At 40.6% G+C, this 21,974-nt stretch overlaps 1 protein-coding gene across 1 annotated transcript in view; it reads right to left on the bottom strand.

Moving 5' to 3' along the window:
- Positions 1-17,818, bottom strand: part of LOC104559034 (neuronal acetylcholine receptor subunit alpha-7) — a 42,146-nt gene extending 24,328 nt beyond the window's left edge. Inside the window, exons 1-2 of the mRNA XM_061999591.1 lie at positions 17,735-17,818; positions 16,512-16,651 (exon numbers count right to left, since the gene is read on the bottom strand). Coding sequence (XP_061855575.1) covers positions 16,512-16,651; positions 17,735-17,789 — 195 coding nt within the window. The 5' untranslated portion in view covers positions 17,790-17,818. The remainder of the gene's footprint in view (positions 1-16,511; positions 16,652-17,734) is intronic.
- Between the last annotated feature and the right edge of the window lie 4,156 nt (positions 17,819-21,974).

Here is a 21,974-nt window from a genome sequence, read left to right as displayed (position 1 = left end):
CCCCCTTTCTTCTCTTCCACATTCCACTTCAAAGCCAAATTCAGCCCTGAGGCACTTTCACTGCTAGGATGATATCTGACTCTGTGACTTTCTCACCTTCCAACTCAGGCTCTCACTAGGTTTTTCAGACTTTTAGGGATAAAATATTGCAGCTGTGGTTGGGATTTAGCTAAATATCTCCTGCACCATTAAGATGAGTTTTGCAGTTAAATCTCTGAACTTAAGACTGATAATGTCTTCCTTACTTTGTGTTCTTCTTGATCGTTGATTTAATTTCTTCTGGCTTTCTTTTTAGTTGAAGAATTAAAATCTTAAGGCAAACCAAAATGTGAGTGGTTAATAAAAGTGAAATTTGAAAAGAAAATTTATTTTCTGTTTAGCTCTTAGGCTTTTTAGATTTGTGATGGATGGTATATGAATCGCTCTCAACATCCTGAAGGTCTCTGAAACAGAGAACTGCTCTGTAGAATTGCTCCTGATGGGAAAGCAGAGTTTTGTTGCTGGAGATAACACAGACTGCCACAGATTGCTGCCACTATCCATTTTTATTTTTTAAAAAGATTGACTTTGGACTGTAAATTCAAAGAGAAGCAAGGCAATAAATGGCTATTCTGGGACTAACTAAAATACTTAAGAGTTATATTGGAAACAAATAGAGTTTCTCTGTAGGGAGATCCCTCCTCACACTTGCACAGCACCCACTTTAATTTGTGATACAGTGAGTAAAGTTTATTGAAGTCTCGTAAATCTCTAGCCAGGAACAATGAAGGGCAAATCTTTGGCATATTCCCAACACAACCCGCTGTCCTAAGCACTTTCCATAATCTTGAAGGACAGAGTGGCAGCATCAGTCCCAGGTGCAGTGACAGTTCCTCTGTTTGCTATTTGCATTAAAAAATCAGCCTCTTCACATCCTGTGAATGGTGCAACAGAGCTGAACAAAAACCTATGTCAGAATATACAGCCAAAAAAGAAAATGCAGCTGAAGAGTATTTGTAAAAGAGCTGAATCATCCATGCAAAGTGTTTGGGCTAATGACTACATACATTGGCTCGATTTTATAAACACATTTATAAATATTTGTAGGAGAGAGCCACTGTTAATCCAGTGAAGTTGCTGGCATGAGACAGGTGGGGTTAAGGTCTGACACCGCACACTCATTCTGCTTATTTATTGTTCTGGTTTTGGTTTAGAACCATGACCTACATTCAGTGATTCCTCTGTCTGGCCATGTTGACTGGAACCATTTCTTGTACAAATTAAGTTGTGGGCCACACTTACTAGTAATACTGCTGGATAAACCAAACATTCCAGCTTGAGCTACCTCTCTTTAGCAGACAGTGCTCTGTGACAGCCACGACCTTGTTTTGCTATTACTTCAATTCTGTGCAGCTTCTCATCTTCAAAATATGACCTATCTTCATAAATGTTTCCTTAATCAGGGTGTAATGTTCACTGTAACAAAAATTTCTTTCAAAGCAGTGTTTGCTTATGCAATCTTCCTTTAAAATGCAGACATCCAGGCTAGCCTAAAAATAAATGTTTAATGCCATTTTCTTCATTACTTCAGTTGTGGAATAGTATTTATAGAGCATTTTCCTGTTTGTAAGCATATCCCTTCCATCAGGAACGTGTAAAATTGTTCAGACTACTTACTGTTTTTGGGGGTTCTTTACTGAATTATTATAAATGTGAATAAATGAGTAGAAAATCAACTTTTTTTTTTTTAAATGACTTTGTAATCTTCCTTCTAACCTACAAGCACATTATTTTCAGGAAATTAAACACAAGGACAATGGTGCCTAGCTAGAAATAACAAAGCAACAGTGCAAAATTAATACTTTACAGTACTGCTACAAAACTATTATGTAGCATTACAGATTTCAGCACTGCTGTAAATACCCTTAGCAGTGCATTCTTTGTACACAGTTATACAGCTCAACGTGTAGCAGCTTAAACTGCCACATCTGCTGACATCAGTTCCAGATGTTTGCATGTAGTAACAAGGACAAGCAGAAGAGACAGGCTGAGGAACAGAGCAGAAATAATGCAGTGTTACCACAAATGGAAACAAGCATCTACTGCTGGGTGCAGAAGGGTCCTGGGATAAAGTATGCAGAGGCACAGGCTTTAGCTGGGGTGAAGCTCATTATGGTGAGCTCCTGGTTTCATGCAGTGGAGACTTGCAGTAGCATGATCTGAAGTCACTGGGCAGCACTGCTATGAAACAGCATCCAGCAGATGGGAGGAAGAGAATGGGAGAGGAGAAAAGGAAATCTCCTGGTCTGAGTGGTGGAAAGATGCCCTGAACACTAGACTAGTTCTCGTCTGTGTTTAACTTGAGCCAGCATGTATTTAATACAAGGTTTGCTGTGAGTTTACCCACAGTTACAACTCAGACTTAGTGACTGTAGAGCTTGACCTATGTGTAAGGCAAAAAAAAAAAAAACCAACAAAGAGGATTTTTAGGTGTATATTTTGCATAGGTATTGAAGCCTGAAGCTCACCTGTCCCGTGCACTGTTCAGGTGCACAAGGAGGAAAACAGTGAAGAAGTAAACCTGAATATAACAGACTATGTAATCTGAATTTCACCTGGGTTAAAGTTGAGTTTGTAGTGTAATATGAGGAATCAACTTAACTTTGTTCAGGTGAAATTCTGGGGTTTATTTTATGTTTGGTTTTTTTTTTAATGGTGCCATGTGTTCTCCATTTTGCAAGTCTGAAAAACTCCGGTGGCTTCTCCACACCAACTAGTTTACATGGTCTTGAAAGAAGCATTTACTCTCTACCCAACTTCTTCATATTGCTTTAAAAGTGGAATTTGCTCAAAATGTATATAGGTCTTCCCAGATGAATGCAAGTCTTACCCAGCAGAAAAGCTGCTGAAGGGCACAGAAGAGCCATCTTACCTCTGGGCAGGACATCTGTGCAAGAAGTCTCCTTATGAGATGGAAATGTGTTTCTGTTCCATATGTAGTCTGATAAAGTCTGACAGTCATTCTTGCCATTTACTGCAATAGGCCTTTGTCCTGGCAGGGGGCTTGATGTGAATTTTTACTGAGTTTTATGGAAAAGAAGCAGAGATTATAAATATGTGTAAGAGCCTCATGATGTACTACTTCTGTTACCATGGGGACATAATTGTAACAGCAGTCTTTTTCATTTTTTTTTCAGTACATCACTGTTAACAAGAGATTGTATTTAGATTTGAACACATTCATCTTTGCAAAGATAGGCAAGGATCGGGTGTATGAAATGAGCAGAGTACAGCATAGCTAATAACATACTTCAGCATATCTGGTGTAAAAAAAACCATTCTTTTGCAGAGCATTTCTTCAAGTTATGAATTCTCATGATTGACTATAAGTTTTACTCAGCTCAGTTATTAACTATAGAGCTTAAAGTGCACTTACATTTATTTCAAGTATGCAAAGTAATAAATGTGTTCTGTTGCTTTATTTACAAATAATTGTTGATTCCATTGTATTCCGCGGCAGACTATCAGTGAGAGGATTGAACCCTGAATTAGTGTTAAACACTGGCTGTAGGTGCTGATTATCAGTGCCAGTCTGACACAGATCCCATCTCTGAACTCATACTGAGATCTGGGAACTACCGACCCCTCACAGGCTAAGAAGGAATAATAGAGTCATAGAATCATAGAATGGTAGGGTTGGAAGGGACCTTTAGAGATCATCTAGTCCAACCCCCCTGCAGAAGCAGGTTCACCTAGATCAGGTTGCATAGGAACATGTCCAGGCAGGTCTTGAAGACCTCCAAGGAAGGAGACTCCACAACCCCTCTGGGCAGCCTGTGCCAGGGCTCTCTCACCTGAACAGGGAAACAGTTTTTTCTTATGTTTAAGTGGAACTTTTTGTGTTCCAGCTTCAAAGAGTCCCAGAGCCCCACTACTTAGACAGCGTTAAAAAAAAGAAAAAAGGAGGGAATCAACCCTTTTGAACTTATTTGCCTAGAGGTTAGCTGCAAAATATGGAAGTTGAAAGGTCAGATTGTTACATGCAGATGTACCAGTAATGCCAGGACAGCATTATATCAAAGAGTTTGACTCTGGTGTTATTCTTGCTGATCAAGTTTAAGTCTTAAGTGTTTGACTTTTTATTAAGCCTTTCTCCTCAAAATGTTTGTAAGTCATATGTAAATGCTGTTGTAATATGTATATTTAGCAAACTAAAGTGGAAGGGAAGTGCCTCTTCAAAGAGAAAATAGAAAGTTAAGGAAGAAATGTCTCTCTCTTTCCCTTTGTGTGATCAGAACACACAGCTCCAGCACCAGCCTGCTGACAGTATTCTTCTATTCTGTTTTAATGAATAATAGCAACAGAAATTTCCACACCTGGCCAGAGCATATTGTCCATGTTTTAGCATCAGTTCACATGCTGAAACTGCAGAACTCTTGGGGAACACCAGAGCCACAGAGATAGAGGCATCTGACTTGGACAGAAACATGAGGAATAGCTCTGTTCACTACAAATGGACATAGTTAAAGTCAGCTTCAGGGGACCAGTTAGGAAAATGCCATTACTCATCCCAGACAGTCTCTTGAACTATACTATTTTATTTCCATCTTTCCAAGCATAAGCAAATTAGGCAAGAAGGAGTAGCTCCAAAATTCCTATGATACGTAACATAATCCATTATCCCCACCATCTTGGGGTCTCTGTTCGGTCTAGGATACAGCACAAACATCACCACAGCAATTAAAAACTTCCCTGAAGAAGGGTAAAGTAAAAAATACTTTGCTTATCCTGCCAAACATCTCTGCAGCTCTTGACACAGAAGTATTACCAAGACACCTTAATAACTCATAAAGAAAGGATGAATCAGCATTACAGAAATTCTAGTTATTCCATACCCTGCATCCTCTGAGGGGGACAGCTTTGAGAGTCCTCTTTTACAGGGTCTTAATTTTTGACATTCCCTAAAAACCCTTATGGCTCCCACGTCTCTTTAATGCCCATAAAGAATCTCTGACAAATGAGGAAACAGTGAGCTGGGCTGAGAGGAATATATCGATGAAATTCAACTGTAGGTCTCTTTCTTCATAAATGCAACATAATAAATGCTTCACAACTAAAACATCAGAACACCTACACAGTCCTTCAGGCTGCTGCTTTCTGAAACACAAAAGAGCAAATGCTCCCTTATGAGAACTTTTCTGTCTGATGGGGTCAGAGATGGAGTGAGCACTCCAAAATCCATTAAAATGCTTATTCAAATTTCTTGAGCTTAGTGAGTGGTTCAGTCAAACTTAGCAGTGCTCATTATTTTCTCTGTCTTCATTTATACATTTAGAAGCCTTGGTGGGAATGGGTAAAAGACCTGTATCTTTCTGCTCAAATAGTTGACACAACTGTGTAGTTATAGAGAGTAATTACGGGAATACCAACCACATGGCTGAATACAGAAAACAAGCCAACAAAAGTCCTAAGTAGTAGTGTTATATAATTAAACATGTGCATGGGTCCACCAATTTTGCACATGGTTATCAATCATCTTCCCTTCAGGTTACCCCATTATGAGGATCCTATAGGCAATATGGACATGTGATCATGCAAATATGGCTTCACATCACTTCCAGAGGATTTTGGAGATTAACTGGATAAATATCATGATCTTATGTTGCTGCCAATGGGCAGCAACAAGGCTTCACACCATGCTCTTAGCACTTCTCAGTTGCTGAAGCCAGCACTAACAGCTTTTCATTTTTACAAATCAAATTCTAGTTTCAGGTAACAGGCATGAAAATGCAAGCCTAAACAAAAGTTAACTCAATATAAGTTTACTTGAGGCTTTTTATGGTTATTCCTGGGAAATAAATTACGTAATAAATTACAAGTTAAAAATAAATAAGTTAACATGTAAGAAAGAAATTAATACTTATAATTCTAAGTGAATGTTAAAAGATTTCTTTATATAAGCACTTGTGCATATGTGCTCTCTGCTGCCAACCCATTGTGAGATCTTCCTTTTTGTTCTTTTGCCTTTTTTGTAACTCTGAGATATATTTAGATTGGGAACAGTTGGATTGTTTAGTAGACTATTCAGGCAAACATGGTGAAAGGTTCAGGAGAAACTGAAGAATTCACATCTGTATCATCTAAATCTGAAGTAATTAACATTTGAATGTTTCTATGTTAATACACAGTTCATAGATAGAAAAGCATTTGCTTGCAATCCACTGGCAATACTTTGTTCAACCACTGTCAGCACTATTAGATTCACAAATTACTGAAAACTTTTTATAGTGTATGCTTTTCTGAGAGAAAAGCAGGCACTGTATCCACACTGCCTTCCCTTGCTGTCATCCCTGAAATTGCTGCAGCACCTTTCCTGCCAACTTGTAGACCCACATAGATCACATTACAGGAGCACGGCAGAGGCTGTGATGATTATGTGTGGGTTTCTTTTTCCCCAGATAATTCATCCAGGCCACAACATCTTCTCACAGCATTTCCAGAGCCTTTTCAGAAAAGAGATGGGTCTAGCAGAGGCAACTACCTGCACTTCAGCTCCTTCCTCAGTGCACATTAAAACTGCGGTAAGAGGTAAATCAAATCCAGAAAGAACAAACTCCCATCTTTCTGTGCACAGTAAAGCAGGCTTTCCCAAGGAGACCAGATTTATAGAGCATGTAATTAGTCTGTGTGTGCACAAAAACTGCAGCACACGAGCAGAGAGACTAGACTGCACACACAATCCATTGGCTCATATCATGGTTGGGACTGAACCTGCAGGTCTCCCAGGAGCCTGCGAACAGGGAACTAATTTCACAAGCAAAGAAGGTTTGAAAAAGCTGTTCTAATATTTTATTTGTACTTTATAAAGCCAAATCTTCAGCTGATGGAGATCAATGTAGCTCCACTATCCAAAGACAAGAACACTGCTACAGAAAAATCCAAGGCTTTCAAACATTTTATACAAATTTCCACAGATTTTAACAAGCTCATCCACATTGGTCAAAGCAAAGGACACGAACTTGTATATTAAGTAGTGACGTGATGTACTGTCTAGTACTTGAATAGAACAGAAATCTTTTCATTTTAACTGTATATGATTTTTTTTAAAAAAAAAGAGGAAAAATTCTGAATATTACAGGCAGTATACTCATTTCAGTCCCTAAACTTCTGTAAATTGAAAGCTTTGTGTAAGTATTAGCTAGCCAGACCTGACTCCCAGAAGTTCTATCTTGTGCTGTAATTTTATTATCTGATTACTGAGGACTACTAGTATCTATTAGATTACAGGAGTTTGCAAACATTATTATAGTAAAATGTCTTTTCACAGCTAGGATGCAAACCTTCATCACAACTAGCATACCAGTAGAAGTCTACTCACTTTTTAAGTTAATGGGGCATCCATGCCAATGTAGTTAGAAGACAAACAATTGAATGTTTATGATGTGTGCTGATTATTTATACCACAAAGAATGGGGAAAATGTTTGAGAAACTGCTTTGCTTTATTCATGTTAAAAACAAACAGAAAAACCCCAACTGATTTGTGTTAAAATTCCAAAGACATCTCCTATGGAATCAGAAAACATAACAGAATTTCTGATTTTCGCATACAATAAACATCTCTAATATCCTCCAGTTAACTATCATCAGGAGAGGATTTTATAGCCTTTAGTCAGCCCTTTTTTCCTTCCTGCAAACTGCTTTAAATTAGTGTAAATTCACTGCTTGCTATTCCATCCTACAGAATATAGACTGTGTTTAAAATATCTTTCCAGATCTGGCACAGTTTGAGAAGACTAGGTAAAAAAAAGGTGCTGAAGGAAAAAATAGTCAAAAAAACACAGAAGATATTTAAAAGCACAGGAAAAATGAGCAAATATCACAGAAATAAGGCTGCCATTTCTTGTAGCATGCCAGCATCTCACCATAATAGGGTAGGGAGAGCTGTTTTCTGTTTATTTAAATAGATCAGTAACCAGAATATTTTAGACTATTTGAAAAGATCTTTTAGTAACATTTCATGGGGAAGCAGAATACTCATTTTCTATTTTAATCCAGTAACTTTTATAGGTATTAAACTAACTAAAACTATCAGAAAGTATATCCCAGCACCGTTCTAGTTTTCTACACTCTGAGGAATAAATCATGGTAGAATGGAAATGTTTGCAAGATGAAAATGCAAACAGATTCTCCCTTTAGCATGGAGGGAATAAAGATGAAGCAGCAAAGTGTAAGAAAAATAGAGCTTTGAGAGACTTTTTCTAATGTACACAAAACGAATGCTAAAAATTAAAAGAATGATGCAGATTTGATGAGCTGCTGCTACAAGCATTGTTTGCAAAGGGGCTGCTGAGGTTTGATAAACAGCTTAGGAACTTCTTTAGCACCATTTCTCAACGAGCTTCTTGATTTGGCTGGTTTTGGATTTAAATGCCTTTTTGGGGGGAGGGGGAGGGGAAGGGGAAGGGGAGTGGGAGAGATGTTTGCTTTGTAGTCTTGTTTCTTTGCAGAAGCTGTTCTGCTTCTTTGAATGACAGCATAATTTTCTTTTTAAAATTTCAAGATATTTCACATTACTATCTTGCCTGGTGGGTCCAGGGTATTTGATCACAAATACCGAGTTGCAGATTCTTAGGCAGAGGCTTTGCTAAGCACTGTTAAGTAAGTCATTGAAGTCAACTGTGTAAAATGAAATAAGGACAAAAGCCCTTGAATATATAACTCATACAAGTAACCAAGGGCAATGTAGGATGAGCAAACTTTAACTGAGTTCAGATGAATACAAAAAAAGTTTGCATGCTTTCATTTTTCCTTTGGTCTGCACAAGAGAGTTGAACAGCCTAAAGGAACAGGATTTCTCTTGAGGTTCTGCTTCTGCTTACTACATGCAAACAACTATTCAGCACTTTTCTTACCTCTAACTAGAAATTAGTAAGAGAAACAGGAAAATAAGGGAAAACTATTGTGTAGCAAATTATTTAATTGGGTAGTAAATATCTGGAGGAACAATGAAAGATTCTTGACTAAATGGTGTTATGCAACATAAGTAAGGACTTGAATATTCAGGCAAATAAAGAACTAAATTCAATTTTCTTAAGTAAATTACTAAATGTTGACTCTTCTGCTAGTAAAAAAAAGTAAATCAATTATGATCAGAGTTGACTAAAGTGGATATATTCATATCCAACAAGACATTTTGTCACAAATCTTGTAGAATTCACAAGGTGAGATGGTCCTGATCCAGCATTCTCCCAAGTTCCCAAACTTGGCTCAGATAGAGATGGAACTAGCTTGTTTTTTGGCTAAATATGTGACAGACTTTAAAAAGATCCACCATGGATTGATGTTTGTAAACAGTTTACACTAATCTAAATCCAATGTAAGTACAAGCCATCTAGAGAAATGACTTCTGAAAAAATTGACAACTGCTTAGTCCCAGAGGCACTTGTGCAAGCTAAAGGGGTAGGAACATGAGGCCAGATGTCAGTGAGACCAACTCTTTCAGCAGCAAAGTGCTGAGATCAGCTTAGGATACTCATAGAATAGTGCTGCAAGTTTTGCAGGGAATGTTGGTAAAAATTCTTGATTCAAACCAGAAAGCTCCAGAAGAGAGGAATGATTTCAACAGTTGCAGAATTGCTGAAATGCCTTAGAAAAATCTAAGACAACATATTAATGAAAATTAATATGACAAAGTCATTGGTCTGATCCCAATACAATAATTCATCTAGTCTTAACTTCAGCATTTTTACACTAAAATTTTATTTAAACCTGTCTTGCACACTTCAACTCTTATGATATGAATGATTCTGATGCTAAAAGAATCTAGTATTTGTGCTTGGGATTGCCCTGACCCATGTGCAAGACCTTGTGCTTGGCTTTGTTGGACTTTACGAGTTTCACACGGGCCCATTTCTGAAGCCTGTCAGGGTCACTCTGGATGGCATCCCTTCCCTCCCCTCCAGCACATCAGCCACACCACACAGATTGGTCTTGTTGTCAGACTTGCTGAGGGTGCCCTGATCCCACTGTCCATGTTGCCAACAAAGACATTACACAGCACTGGCCCCTATCCTGACCCCTGAGGAACGCCACTCGTCACTGCCCTCCCCTCAGACATCGAGCGCTGACCGCAGCTCTTTGAGTGTGACCATCCACACAATTCCATATCCACCCAGTGGTCCATCCATCAAATCCATTGTCTCCCATTTACGGACAAGGATGTCAGTGTAGTACAATGTCAAATGCTTTGCACAAGTCCAGGTGGATGATATCAGTCACTGTTCTATTATCCACCAACACTGTAGCCCCATCATTGAAGGCCACCAAATTAGTTCAGGCATGATTTGCCTGTAGTGAAGCCACATTGGCTGTCAACAGCCACTTCCTTGTTTTCCATGTGCCTTGGCAGAGTTTACAAGAGGATTTGCTTGATGATCTTGGCAGGTATAGATCCCGGACCTTCTTTTTTCCCTTTTTAGAAATGGGATGTATGTTTCCCCTTTGCCAGTCAGTAGGAATTTCAGCGCACTGCTACAGCTTCTCAGATATACATAGTGGCTTAGCCCCTTCATCCACCAGTTCCCCCAGGACCTGCAGATGCATCTCATCAGATGCCACAGACTTGTGCACATTCAGGTTCCTTAGATGGTCTCAAATTTGATCTTTTCCTACACTGGACAGTTCTTCACTCCCCATTCTGCCTTTGCCTTCTGGAACTTGGGCAGTACGGCTGAAACACTTGTCAGTGAAGACTGAGGCAAAAAAGTCATTGAGTACCTCTGCTTTTTCCATTTCCTGGGCAAGCAGGTCTTCCATTTGTTTCTGGAGAGGGCCTGTATGATCTAGTACAAGGACAGTCTGGACTGTGACTACAATTACAGTTGATGGAATGAATAAAAAAATATTAATTTCTGCCCACACACAGAGGCAATAGCGACCTGTCTTTGATTCCAGTTAAAAAGCACTTAGGCCTCAAATAAAATCATTCAATACAACCAAAGCCTCCAGTGGCTGGATCATTTCCACTGCATCCAAATATTTCTTAAAATACAGTACTCAAATTTTCACATAATTTAGGCTTTGAAAAAAAAAGGTATGTCAAATTGGGTCAAACCAGTCCTTTCACTTTTAAAAGACTGTTAAGTTTTAGTTTTGCCCTCCATCTGACTTTCTAAAAAGTTCTCTATCATGTGGGTTTACCAAGGCCTTATTCTCCAAAAAGCTTTAATAGTCAAGATTCTTCTACTTGTTTAGACGACAGTTAAAACTGAGTTTTAACTATCACTGTATATCTCAATGTATTCCAGTTTGCCATTTCTATGTTTCTCAGCAGTAACTTGCAGTGTAAATGCTTGATCATTTTGCATTAATTTCTAAGGTTTCATCTTCTGACTTTTGGGGATGGAATTCCCTCAGAAACATTTCTCTTAACTGTGTTAACTTACAGTAGATACAAATATGTCTATTGTAACAATGTCAGGCTAGGAACAAAATTGCTACTTTGTGATCATTATATTTGGTTTTGTACGCCATTCACTTTTGTGCATGAGATGTAGCAGAGTAGCTATAGCACTGCTGCTGGGTCCATTCCTAGCGTTTGCTCTAAACCAACGGGTAGCGGCTGAATATTCTCCTCTGATGCTACTACACGACTGGATGTTACAAGACAAAATAAGAATGTTAGAAGGTGTTTGTCTCGACAGAGTTTTTTTTTTTTTTTAAAGTAGTAGCTGTAATTTTATCCACTGTGGAATTTGTATAGCATCAGCAGATTTCAAGAATCTGTTTCTCAAAAACTCATATGCTCTATTTTTTTCCTAAGCGTAAGTTAAGTTCATACCACCTAGAAAGGCAGAGGCCAAAGACTAGCTTTTTGAGCAGGTAGTGGGGTTTCCATGAGGTGAACTATAGAGAAACATAAGTAGCATCTCTACATCATGTTCCTTATTTTTTTGACATGGTACTGAAGCCAGTACCTTAACCAACTATGCACATCAATCAGCCTCTCTTCCTCTCCTGCCACTAAGAAATGCAGATACCCTTAGTATTTTCCTGTTATGATTTTCCTTCTGTGCTTATTCCTAAATTTGATTTGTTTTCTTAAGTCAGATATTTCAAAATATTTTCTGATTCAGATCCAGAAAGATGTTTATTATCAGGGTATTTGTCCAACGTACTTTGCTTTCCAGCAAAGGGTTTTGAAACAAGATTTCAGCAAATCAGAGAGAGCAGGTAGGTTATTTTTAATTTCCTTCATCAAATTTCCTGGTACTTCTCACTTCAAGAAAACTGAAATAAATAATTATAAAAAGGAAAAGAAACCTCTTATTCCATCTTCTGATATAATCCATGATCTTCTGATATTACAATAACTCAAATGTCCTTGAAGAGCACTTCTGGTCAGTTGGTTGTCTCCCCTTTTTTTTCCAATCCAGGATGATTTAATTGCAAAATTATTTGCAAAGGCTTAAGTCCAGTGATTGTTCTATTAAGGACTACAGCAATAAAGCAAACTGCAACATACCTAGGATCTCTGGCTTGAAAGTTCTTATTAACTTGACACAGAAGCTTCTTTTTAAGTACACTCATTTCTTTCCATGTCACCTCCCATTCTCTTCCACCAAAATTCAACCTTTCTTCCAAAATTCTTTGCTATCTCTCAGGTCTACCATGCATTCCTACTTTTAAGCACACTCTCTGTTTCCAAGCTCTCTTCTTCATTCATGTGTCCCCAAAACTGCATTTTTCTCATCCTGCCACTGTTTCACCTCCCAATTTAGCAACACTTTGCATAATTTCCTATGCCAGCTTGCATTGTCATTAGACAGTTCATTAACTTTATTTTCTAGTGAACTAAGCTAAGTTGGGGCAGTTGATACTTACAGGTCTCATTATGTAGTCCCGATACTAGCATGCTTATTAATATGCAATACTAATAAAAACATGTCTGCAAGCATAGGGTAGAAATAATTTATAGTTTTAGAAGGAAACGGTTAAACTAAAACCGTAAGATAGGAAACATCCACTGTACTTGGAAAAAGTTTCATTTACTGTCTCCTCTTTCCTATCAGCAAAGTCAGAGTTGAAAGGAATAGACTTCAAGGAATAGCAGCAGGCTCAATCTCTTCTGGCAGGGATTTGACGGATCTTCTCTGGGTAGGTCTAACTCCCAGTACAGCTGGTATCAGCAGAGAAGCCATTAAAGTGAATACATAAACTACAGGAAAGTATGATGGTGACATGTTTTGTTTCTAGCTTGTTAAACCAGTAATTGTTACTGCAAGTAGCTGTCATTCCCACCAGCATTTGCTTCTTGTTGACAATGAACAAAACCCATTTGTTTTATAGTGTGAAGCTTAATTTACTTCATGGTTGGTTTCTTTCTTTCCTGTCAATCTTGGATCTCTGAGAAAGAAATGCAGTCAGTTTTATAGTAAGCAGAATGAGTTGTAGCTAAACTGCCAGTACAAAAACTATGGCTTCTTACTGAACCCAATTTTTTGGAAGGCACATAGGATCAAAACGCCTTTTTGAATCCTATATAGCCGAGACTGCCAATCATAGACTATACCCAGATTGGTTAGTCATCAGTGGATATTTGCCCTTCGATTTGCATGGGTTTTAATTAAACTTGACAACTCCAGAAGAATGTAACTCTGCAAAGCTGACTGCCTGCTGGCCTTTAGCCATTTGTGTCTCCAGCAGCCGAGTGTTCATACAGTAGTCAAGGGCATGGTTATAGCCATGTCAGGAGTCTGGGGAAGTGAGAGACCTGCTATTAACTCACAGAAATGCAAAGGAAACCTTATATATTATAGATGCAATTTAAGTAGGAATAAAGTCTTACAGGCATTAAGCTTATTCTATTCAGGAACCATTTCTTATGACAAAAATAAGACTTCTGTAAGCTGTACCATCACTGCAAGGGTTTGGTCATCCAATAAACCTTTCCTAGAGTGGTTAATAAAAACTTGTTAGCTTAACATAGCCAGGCCAAAAATGTCTGTATAGAATGACACCAAAAGTGCAATTTCTGAAAGCCTGGGGAAAAAAATGGTCTGTTCAAAGTCTTGTTTTATTTTGGATCAAAATGCTTTTTTGAATTCTCCTGTTCTAAAGTAATTCTGAAATTAATTGTATGTCCAACCAAACAACAAAATCCTGACAGCATCAGGGGTTTTATCCTGGCCATCAAAATAAACCAAGCACTAGAGAAATGTCTCCTGAACACACAGTTGTACAAAAATGCTTTGTGAAGGGAACTATACCATACTGTACCAAAGCAAAAGTTCCTTCACTAGCTGTGAGAAGGCACTTCCTGGAGCAAGAGATTTCCCAAAAAGAGATGTAGAAGAAGGCCTTGTAAACTAAGCCCTTGATGGGGAAGCGGTTTTATTGAACTCTGGTTTAAGATTCAGTTGAAACACCATGTACTGTGCTGAGATCTTCACAGATACATTAAAATGTGAAGTTTAGGTGCTCAGTTTGAACAGGCCTTAAACAGACTGGCTAAGCTTTCCTGAACATACTGGCCTATTACTAACAAAGAGAAAAATCTAACTAAATGCAGAGATACACAAATACAGCTGAAGGCTCCAAGCCAGTAGGAGCTGATGCAGAAACAACTAAGGGGCCTGATGCACTAGAAACATGAGGTAGACTGAAGCTCCATCACACCAGTTATATGGGGCCAAGAGAGCCAAGTGGTTATTCCTGTCCAGTCCTCCACATTCCCTGCTATAGATGGCAAGAGACCCATGAAGGCTTGAGCCAGTGAAACAGCTGCAGCAGTAACCCAGGCATTCAGACCCTTGAAGCACTGTCTGTCCTGTACTGCCCTTTGTTCACTTCAGCTTCCTTCTCTTATTTTCATCCGACCTGCCCTCATGGCTCTTTGAATGCCTCTTTGTGTTATCTTGAGCTATTCTAAAGGAATCCAATTAGAAGAATCGTGAATTTAATATATCCTTTATTAACACAGTATTGTTCATTCCTTTCACGTTGTTCCTTGCTTTCACTTTTTTTCTGTTGCTTCTGTTGTCCAAAGGCATCTTGCTTACTTGTCTATTTAGACCGACTTTTTGTGCTAGGAGTCACCTACTACTCGTGTCTGCAAAGTGTTCAGTGCAAGGAGATCCCCTTCTTCCAAAGTCTCCAAGCCCATCCAGAATAAGCATTGTTAATAACAAAAGCATGCCCACATAGTTAGTGGGATGGTAGTGTCATTTGTTCTATCAGCCCACTGGTATAGGCTTTTGTCTCACATCAAAGTTTTGGTGTGATACCTCTCCTAGCTCTCAGGTGCTCATGCAGTACAGTCACAGTCTGCATCCAGTTCAGTCTGCCAGCACCTTTTGAAATCTTCGCACTCTGCGTAACATGTATTTTTCCCTTGCTGTCACTCAACAAATATATGACTCCATATAGTTTCAGTTCTGTTTGGTGTAGTATCACAAATATCAAAATTCAATTTCTGTAGACAAAGATAGAACTGACATATTTTGCCCGTTGGCTTTAGTGGCACTGACACAAACAGCTCACTGACTACGACTGCCTGCTTTCACTTGAGCAAATAGTAACTATCACACTGGAAATACACACTCTAGTTTTCACCTTAGGTCTAATAAGTCTGAAACTTGCAAAAATTAGCATATAAACTCTGAGCATTTAAACATGCAGAGTTCTCTGTGAGTTTGCTGACCTTCAAATACTAAATGAAAAGTATCTGGATTTTGGCAATCAGCAGCTTGTAAGGCAACAGAAACCAAGTCACCTGACACGAATAATTCTGTCTTTCTTAAAGTTTGTTGTGCCTCAAACTTTAAACATCTGATGGAATGATAACTGCATTTTGACGTTTACCTCTTGCTTAAAGTAATTAACTTTGTTATTAGTTGCCATAACTAGCTGAATTCAGTAGAAGTGAATACTGTAAACACACACACATGTAGAATTTGATCTCTGTGACAGAGTGAAGATTAAATGACTCATATTTGAACCCAAAAGGTCCTACAGTGCAATGTATAATCCCGTCAAGCGTAGCACGGGATTATCTATTGATAAACCAAACAACTGTGGTTGCTAATAAAGCAGCTAAAGTTTAAGTGTATAGAATGCAGTCATCTTGTTTAAATAAGATAAGAACTAATATAATCTGGACTTTAGCCAGGACATCCCCTTTCTCCCCTCCTAGCCTCCAACAATAAGAAGCTTTTTAGTGACCACCAGAAATCAAGAACCTGGGTTTTACATACCCCCCACCCCCACAAGACTACACTTCTTGTTGATTCTAAGTACAGTTAGGGATTCAAAAGGCAAAGTATGCAGTCTGAGCTTCACTTTAACTGTTTCACACTGCTAAAAAGAATGGGAGACACCACCAAGCTTTAAAAGGCATTTAAAATTTGGCATTCTGTCTTGAATTATTTGTGCCTTCCAATATCTTGCAGTCTTCCTTCATTATCAGAAATCTCTATTCTAGAATGGAAAAATACGCCCTTTTAAATAGTTTTGTAGAAGGTTACAGACTCACCACATCCATGATCTGCATGAGGCTGAGGGTGAAATAGACAGTGAGTGGCTGTGAGTCATTTGCAACTGGTCGCTCCAGAGGGTTGTAATTTTTCAGCAGTTCCTTATAAAGCTTCCTTTGGAACTCTCCTTGCAGGGACTCTTCAAGCACAGGAATAAATAGATAAACAATTAGGATTCTACATCAGAAAATAAAGCTAAGGCATATGCTCTTTTCCTGCTATCAGATGCTATGTATCTATTACTTTACCTGCTGCACTCCCAGAAAAATACTACTGTAATTCATATAGTTCGTTAGCTACTACAACAATATCTTGCCACAAACTAATCACTCTTTGTTTTCATCCCAGACTGTAACGGATATACCCTCTTTGATCATTTCTTGGGTGGCTAGGAGCGATAAATCCTAAATGCTGATGATGCTCAGTCAACATATGCACCCTTTGGTCCAACAGCAAGAAGTGATGAAGAGGAAACACACTACCTGTACTTTGACAGCTGCCCTGGCATATCTATAGCCAGAAAAGCAGAACACGGGTATGGCAGAGGGCATCAGCAAGACAACAGGAGAAAAATGGCCACAGGTTAGACTGAATCCTGCTCTCAGACTGCTTCAGATCGAGAACTCTTTGGGTCAAGTACTCTCCACTTTGCTCTCTGTTCATGCAGCTGTGAATAAAGGGGGGTACAGTGTCCCTGGCAGAGATAATAGGCATTACATTAATAAACATTAATATTTAGGGATTTCTGTTCTTTTTACACGTCAAATCCAGGGAAGGTCTTTATTCTGCCGTTCTTCTGTGGAGGGAAAGGGAGCAGGTCCACATGGATGGAACAGAGTAGACCAGGCACAGCGGCAGTTTCAGTGAGCAAAGAAATCTGGGTCAGGATAGGAACAGGTCCTGTGGATGTGAGCCCGCTCCAGGCGGACTCTCCCCTGTTTCCGACTCCTGAACTCGCTCCACGGAAAGCGCCGGACTCGCCCTGAAGCAGACACCGCTTCAGCGCCTCGCCGGAGTTTCCTCCCCCATCCCCGCTGCTCCTTCCCTCTCCCGCGTCCCTTCCCGGCAGCTCCCGGCGCCGGCCAGCCCCCAGCGCGGCCCGGGACCGCGGCCCGCCCCCGCCGCAGCGGCGCGCCGCGGGGAGCGGGCAGCCGAGGGGCCGCGGCAGCGCGGGGCGGCTGTGCCCGCTGCGCGCCTGGCGCCTCCCGCCGACCTCACTCACCGCGCACCAGCCCCGCCGCCGCCAGCAGCCAGAGCGACAGCTCCCGCAGGCCCATCCCGGGAGACCAGCACGGCGAGGGAGAGCCACGGCCGCCGCGGCTTCTCCCGCTGACGAGCTCCGCCGGCCCCGAGCGGGCTGCGGTGCGGGCCGAGCCGCGAGCGCCCGGGGGAACCTCCGGCAGCTCGGCCGCTTCGTGTGCCCGCACCGGAGCTCGCCCTACGGCGCTGCCGGCTCAGGCGGAGCGGAGCGGAGCGAAGGAACGCTGACGGCCCGCCTCCGCGTCCTGCCTCTCCGCCTGATGGATTTCCCTCCCTTCCCTAATCCTTGAGCATCCGCGGGCCGGAGGGAAGGGAGCGGAGCCGCCCGCGGGCTGTCACCACGGCAGAAGCACCGTGGCGCGCCGGGCGCAGCAGCCCTGGCATTATAGAGACAAGAGCGGGGACAGCCCCCGCCCCCGCCGGGCAGCCGCGGCCCTCCCCGCGCCTGCAGCGCCAGTCCCCGAGCCCCGCCAGCTGACGCCCGCCTGCGGCGGCCTTGGCTGCGGCGGGGCGCGGGCTACCAGCCCTCCCCCCGCGGCGCCCAGTCCCGCGGCACCAAGGCTGCTCCGGGCGTCCCCGCCCGTCGGTGGCACGGCCTGCGGGCCCGGGACTCGCCGTCCCGCCTGCACTAGCCAAAAAGCCAAGGGGCGTCAGGTCCCTGAGGGCCACGGAGCTGCCTTCCCAACTCCCATTCCCCTCCCGATCCGAGTGCTCCGTCATTCCCATCTGCCAGCAGCGGCTGCTGCTGTGAAAGTCAGGAATTAGCCGGAAAAGCAGCTGAGTGCCCTAGGCGGGACAGGGAAGGTAACCGGGGTGGAGATCCAGGGCAGGGCCAGTCCCTACTGGCCTCAGCTGGGAACTTGTCTTTGGTCACATTCTGGGGAGGAGGGAGATGGGCAAAATGGTGTAGCACACATGATGGTTAAATCCCCAGCAGAGATGCAGGGCGCGGGCTCAGGTGCTAGGTGATTTGTCTAGGTACAGGAAAACTAGCCATAGCTCTAGGGTGTAGTGTTCAGTGCTTGAAAATGCATAACTGAGTAATATGATGCCTAAGCTCCTGCCTGGTGTAGGTGTAATGTACCACAGTTGGAAGGCAGGCCTAGAAAATTCAGTGCATTTTGTTGATTGGCTGGTCTCCATTTGCAACTTTAAGCATATTTTGGAGACCATACATGAGTCATTTCTTTCAGTCCAAATCCCTGCCATTCAAATCCAGTTTCAACATTAAATGAGTGTCCTAGACAGCTGCATTTAAGGGAGAATTGCATTGAAGTGTCCTCATTTGCAAGGGGTAATTAAATGCTTTTTTTTCAAATAACCCAGCAAACATCAGTTTATTAGTCCGTGTTAATTCTCAGCTTTAAAAATTCAGGTAATCTGTTTTGACTAAAGCACTGACCTAATTTATGTTAATTTTTTTTTAAATGTGAGCATAAGACTAGGCAAAACAGGGCAACCTGGGTAGCCCAGAGCATTGGTTCATCATGCATTCTGGCCACAACATGAAGGAGGACTGATACTTCCCCTTTTTCTAATGAAGCAGCATGACAAACAAGGGGTAATGCGGCCCAGCAAGTGGCAATGGTAACCCTCCGAAAGCCAAGCCACAGCTAATGTAGGGGTGTGCATGGTCAAAGTTCCCCAGTTTTAACAGTCTATAGGTTAAGTTTATAATTTCTCTTTTTTTGTTTTGTGATTATAATTATTCTTTGAAATCTTGATCTTGTAGGACAGTTAGCAGGCAAGAGCGAGTTGCTAGATGGAGCTCTGAGTTATTCACAGAGAAAGCCAAGTGTTATTATCCATTTTTTCTTCACCTGTCCCATGACAGTGCTCTTAGTACCTGTATTTTTGTCTGGTTTCATTTTGGGAAGGAAAGTCTTTTTCTTTCCTCCCGCTCCTGTTATCTACTGCTGTTTGGGCACAGATGCCCCAGATCTTTCTGGATGTACAGTGAACAGTATAAATTGCTCAGGCAAGAAATCTGGAGAGGAAATCTGCAGTTCATGCCTGACCTCTACTGTTGGCTCAGTGTTTTGGTTTGCATATTGCTTTATTGGCAACTGCTTCACCCCAGGTGATGAAGGCACTTAGACGCATGCACAGCCCAAAGTCCTCAGGGCTCTGTTTTGAGACTCAAAAGGTAAACCCTTCAGGAGATGGTTCTGAAATCCCAAATTGCAGTAGTATAAGTACTGAAAAAATAAATCAAAACTATTTCTTTGATAAATCTTGACTATTTTTTTTGTTTGTAGTGATCTCATTTTGGTTTTGATGTTAGTAAATTTAATTGTGTAGGCATTTCAGAAATTCTCCTCTTTAAATATTCTTTAACAACAATGACCAGCCCAGCTCCTTGATTAAATTATGTTCAATCAGGTACATTCCTTATAAAGTTTACTTTTCAATCAGACAGAGATTCTGCTGTGAATGCACACAAACGGCAGGAAGGGATTCTGTTTGCTTTCTGTGGACATCCTGGCTAATAAAGGTTAATTTCACAAATACTTATATGGGTTGGTTGTCCAGATATTAGTGAAGATTAACAAATACCATACTGAAGTCCTCTGAAAGCCTTTTTTTATGGCACAAGTTATCTTTGTAGAAGTCTATTGTTTACAACTTAAAAGCAGGCTGTACAGTCTGTAGCCAGCAGATGCTCTTTCCTTTGCCTCCAACACCTACCAGAGATAAGATGGACTCTTCCTGAGCTTTAGGGGTTTTTTTCTGTTGTATGCTATCCAGCCAGGTGTTTTGGCAGGAGCTCTTCATCATTCCCAGATAACTTTATAGACACAGTCATGAATGCAAGTTCATTTTACAATTACAGGCTGTAGAAACTATTTAGGTCTCTCAGCTCTGCACCCCTAACTGTGTGTTTGCTAGAATATAAACAAGCCCTTAATATCAGTTTATGTCTCATATAAATTGGAAATAATTAGATACAGCCAATTGTGTATCTCTCTGTTTGTGACTACCCAATATATTCACAGAGATAACATGCATGCACAGATCACACATCTCATACAAAGGTCAGGCATAAGAAAATATTTGTGGTAACGGTATGTTTCTAATACCAGCATGCTGTCTATTGCTCCTTTATCTGGTAAGCAAAGAAGTATAGGCTTGTACAAAAGGCAAAAGTCCTCACTCAAGCACTATTTCAGATTTATTTTGAGAGTCTGAATGATGCACAGAGCTATTAGAGAAAAAGCTACAGGATTCTGAATTAATGTGTCTATAGAAAAGACCTTCAACATAATTGTAAGATGTTTGTTTATACCCAGAAAGCATCTTCCTAGTTTCCTTTCTAAGACTAATCTCATACATTAGTCAGTTAAAAGAAGCAAGAACATTCAAATAGATTTGTGTAGTTATTACAAGACGTTGCTGTTGTCCGGGGGTTAAAACCTCAAAGTTTGAGGAATATCCTCTTTGCACAGATTTACAGATGAGCAAAAGCATGCACCTTCCTGCATGATGGAAGACGCTAAAATAGCCCTGAGTTTAAGCTGATAGTGAAGAAGTGATCATCTTTTACTGTGTGCAACTAAATTGGCTGCGGTGCTTTCTGACTTTAATCTGATTGCTGTGCATTTGCAATGACCCGGGACTTCCATATCAGAAGAAAAAAAAAAACTTCTCTTCCTTCTTCTCTAAGAAGAAGGTAGAATAGGCTAGGATTTTAAATGGTAACTTACAGCATATGTTAGATGAGACATACTCACATTTATGTGAATGTTTTTTGGATTAAATTACTTCTTTAATTGTTACCTTTTTTTCTTCTTAGGTAGCTATAGTAATTGCATCTCATGATAATACTCATTCTCTGATTTTATTTTGCAATGACCTTGACTTTTTTTCTGTATAATGTTCTGAAATAATATATTGTCTCTTCCTTGCCAAGAGGTAGCAAGTTGTTTTGATGTTGAGTTTTCTACTGAAGGACAAATTAGTGATCTCAAATCTGGTTAATTTTGTAATTAAATTTTACATCCTATATGTCCAATCTTCAGCAAAGGTTCAGAAAGATAATGTCTTCCCAGATTCTTAGCTCCCACACCAGCATGTGATTTCCAGAAAATAATCCATTCCTCAAATGCTCTTTTTTTAAGAATGATGAGCACAAACTATTCTGCTGTTTGAAAACAACAAAGTTGCTGTGCTCTCACTTTGTAAAATTTGCCTAGTGAATTTGC

The sequence above is a fragment of the Colius striatus genome, chromosome 7 (genome assembly GCF_028858725.1).
Source record: "Colius striatus isolate bColStr4 chromosome 7, bColStr4.1.hap1, whole genome shotgun sequence".
Classification (NCBI taxonomy): domain Eukaryota; kingdom Metazoa; phylum Chordata; class Aves; order Coliiformes; family Coliidae; genus Colius; species Colius striatus.
Note: the sequence above shows the minus strand (reverse complement) of the source record. Positions and strands in the feature narration are given on the sequence as shown.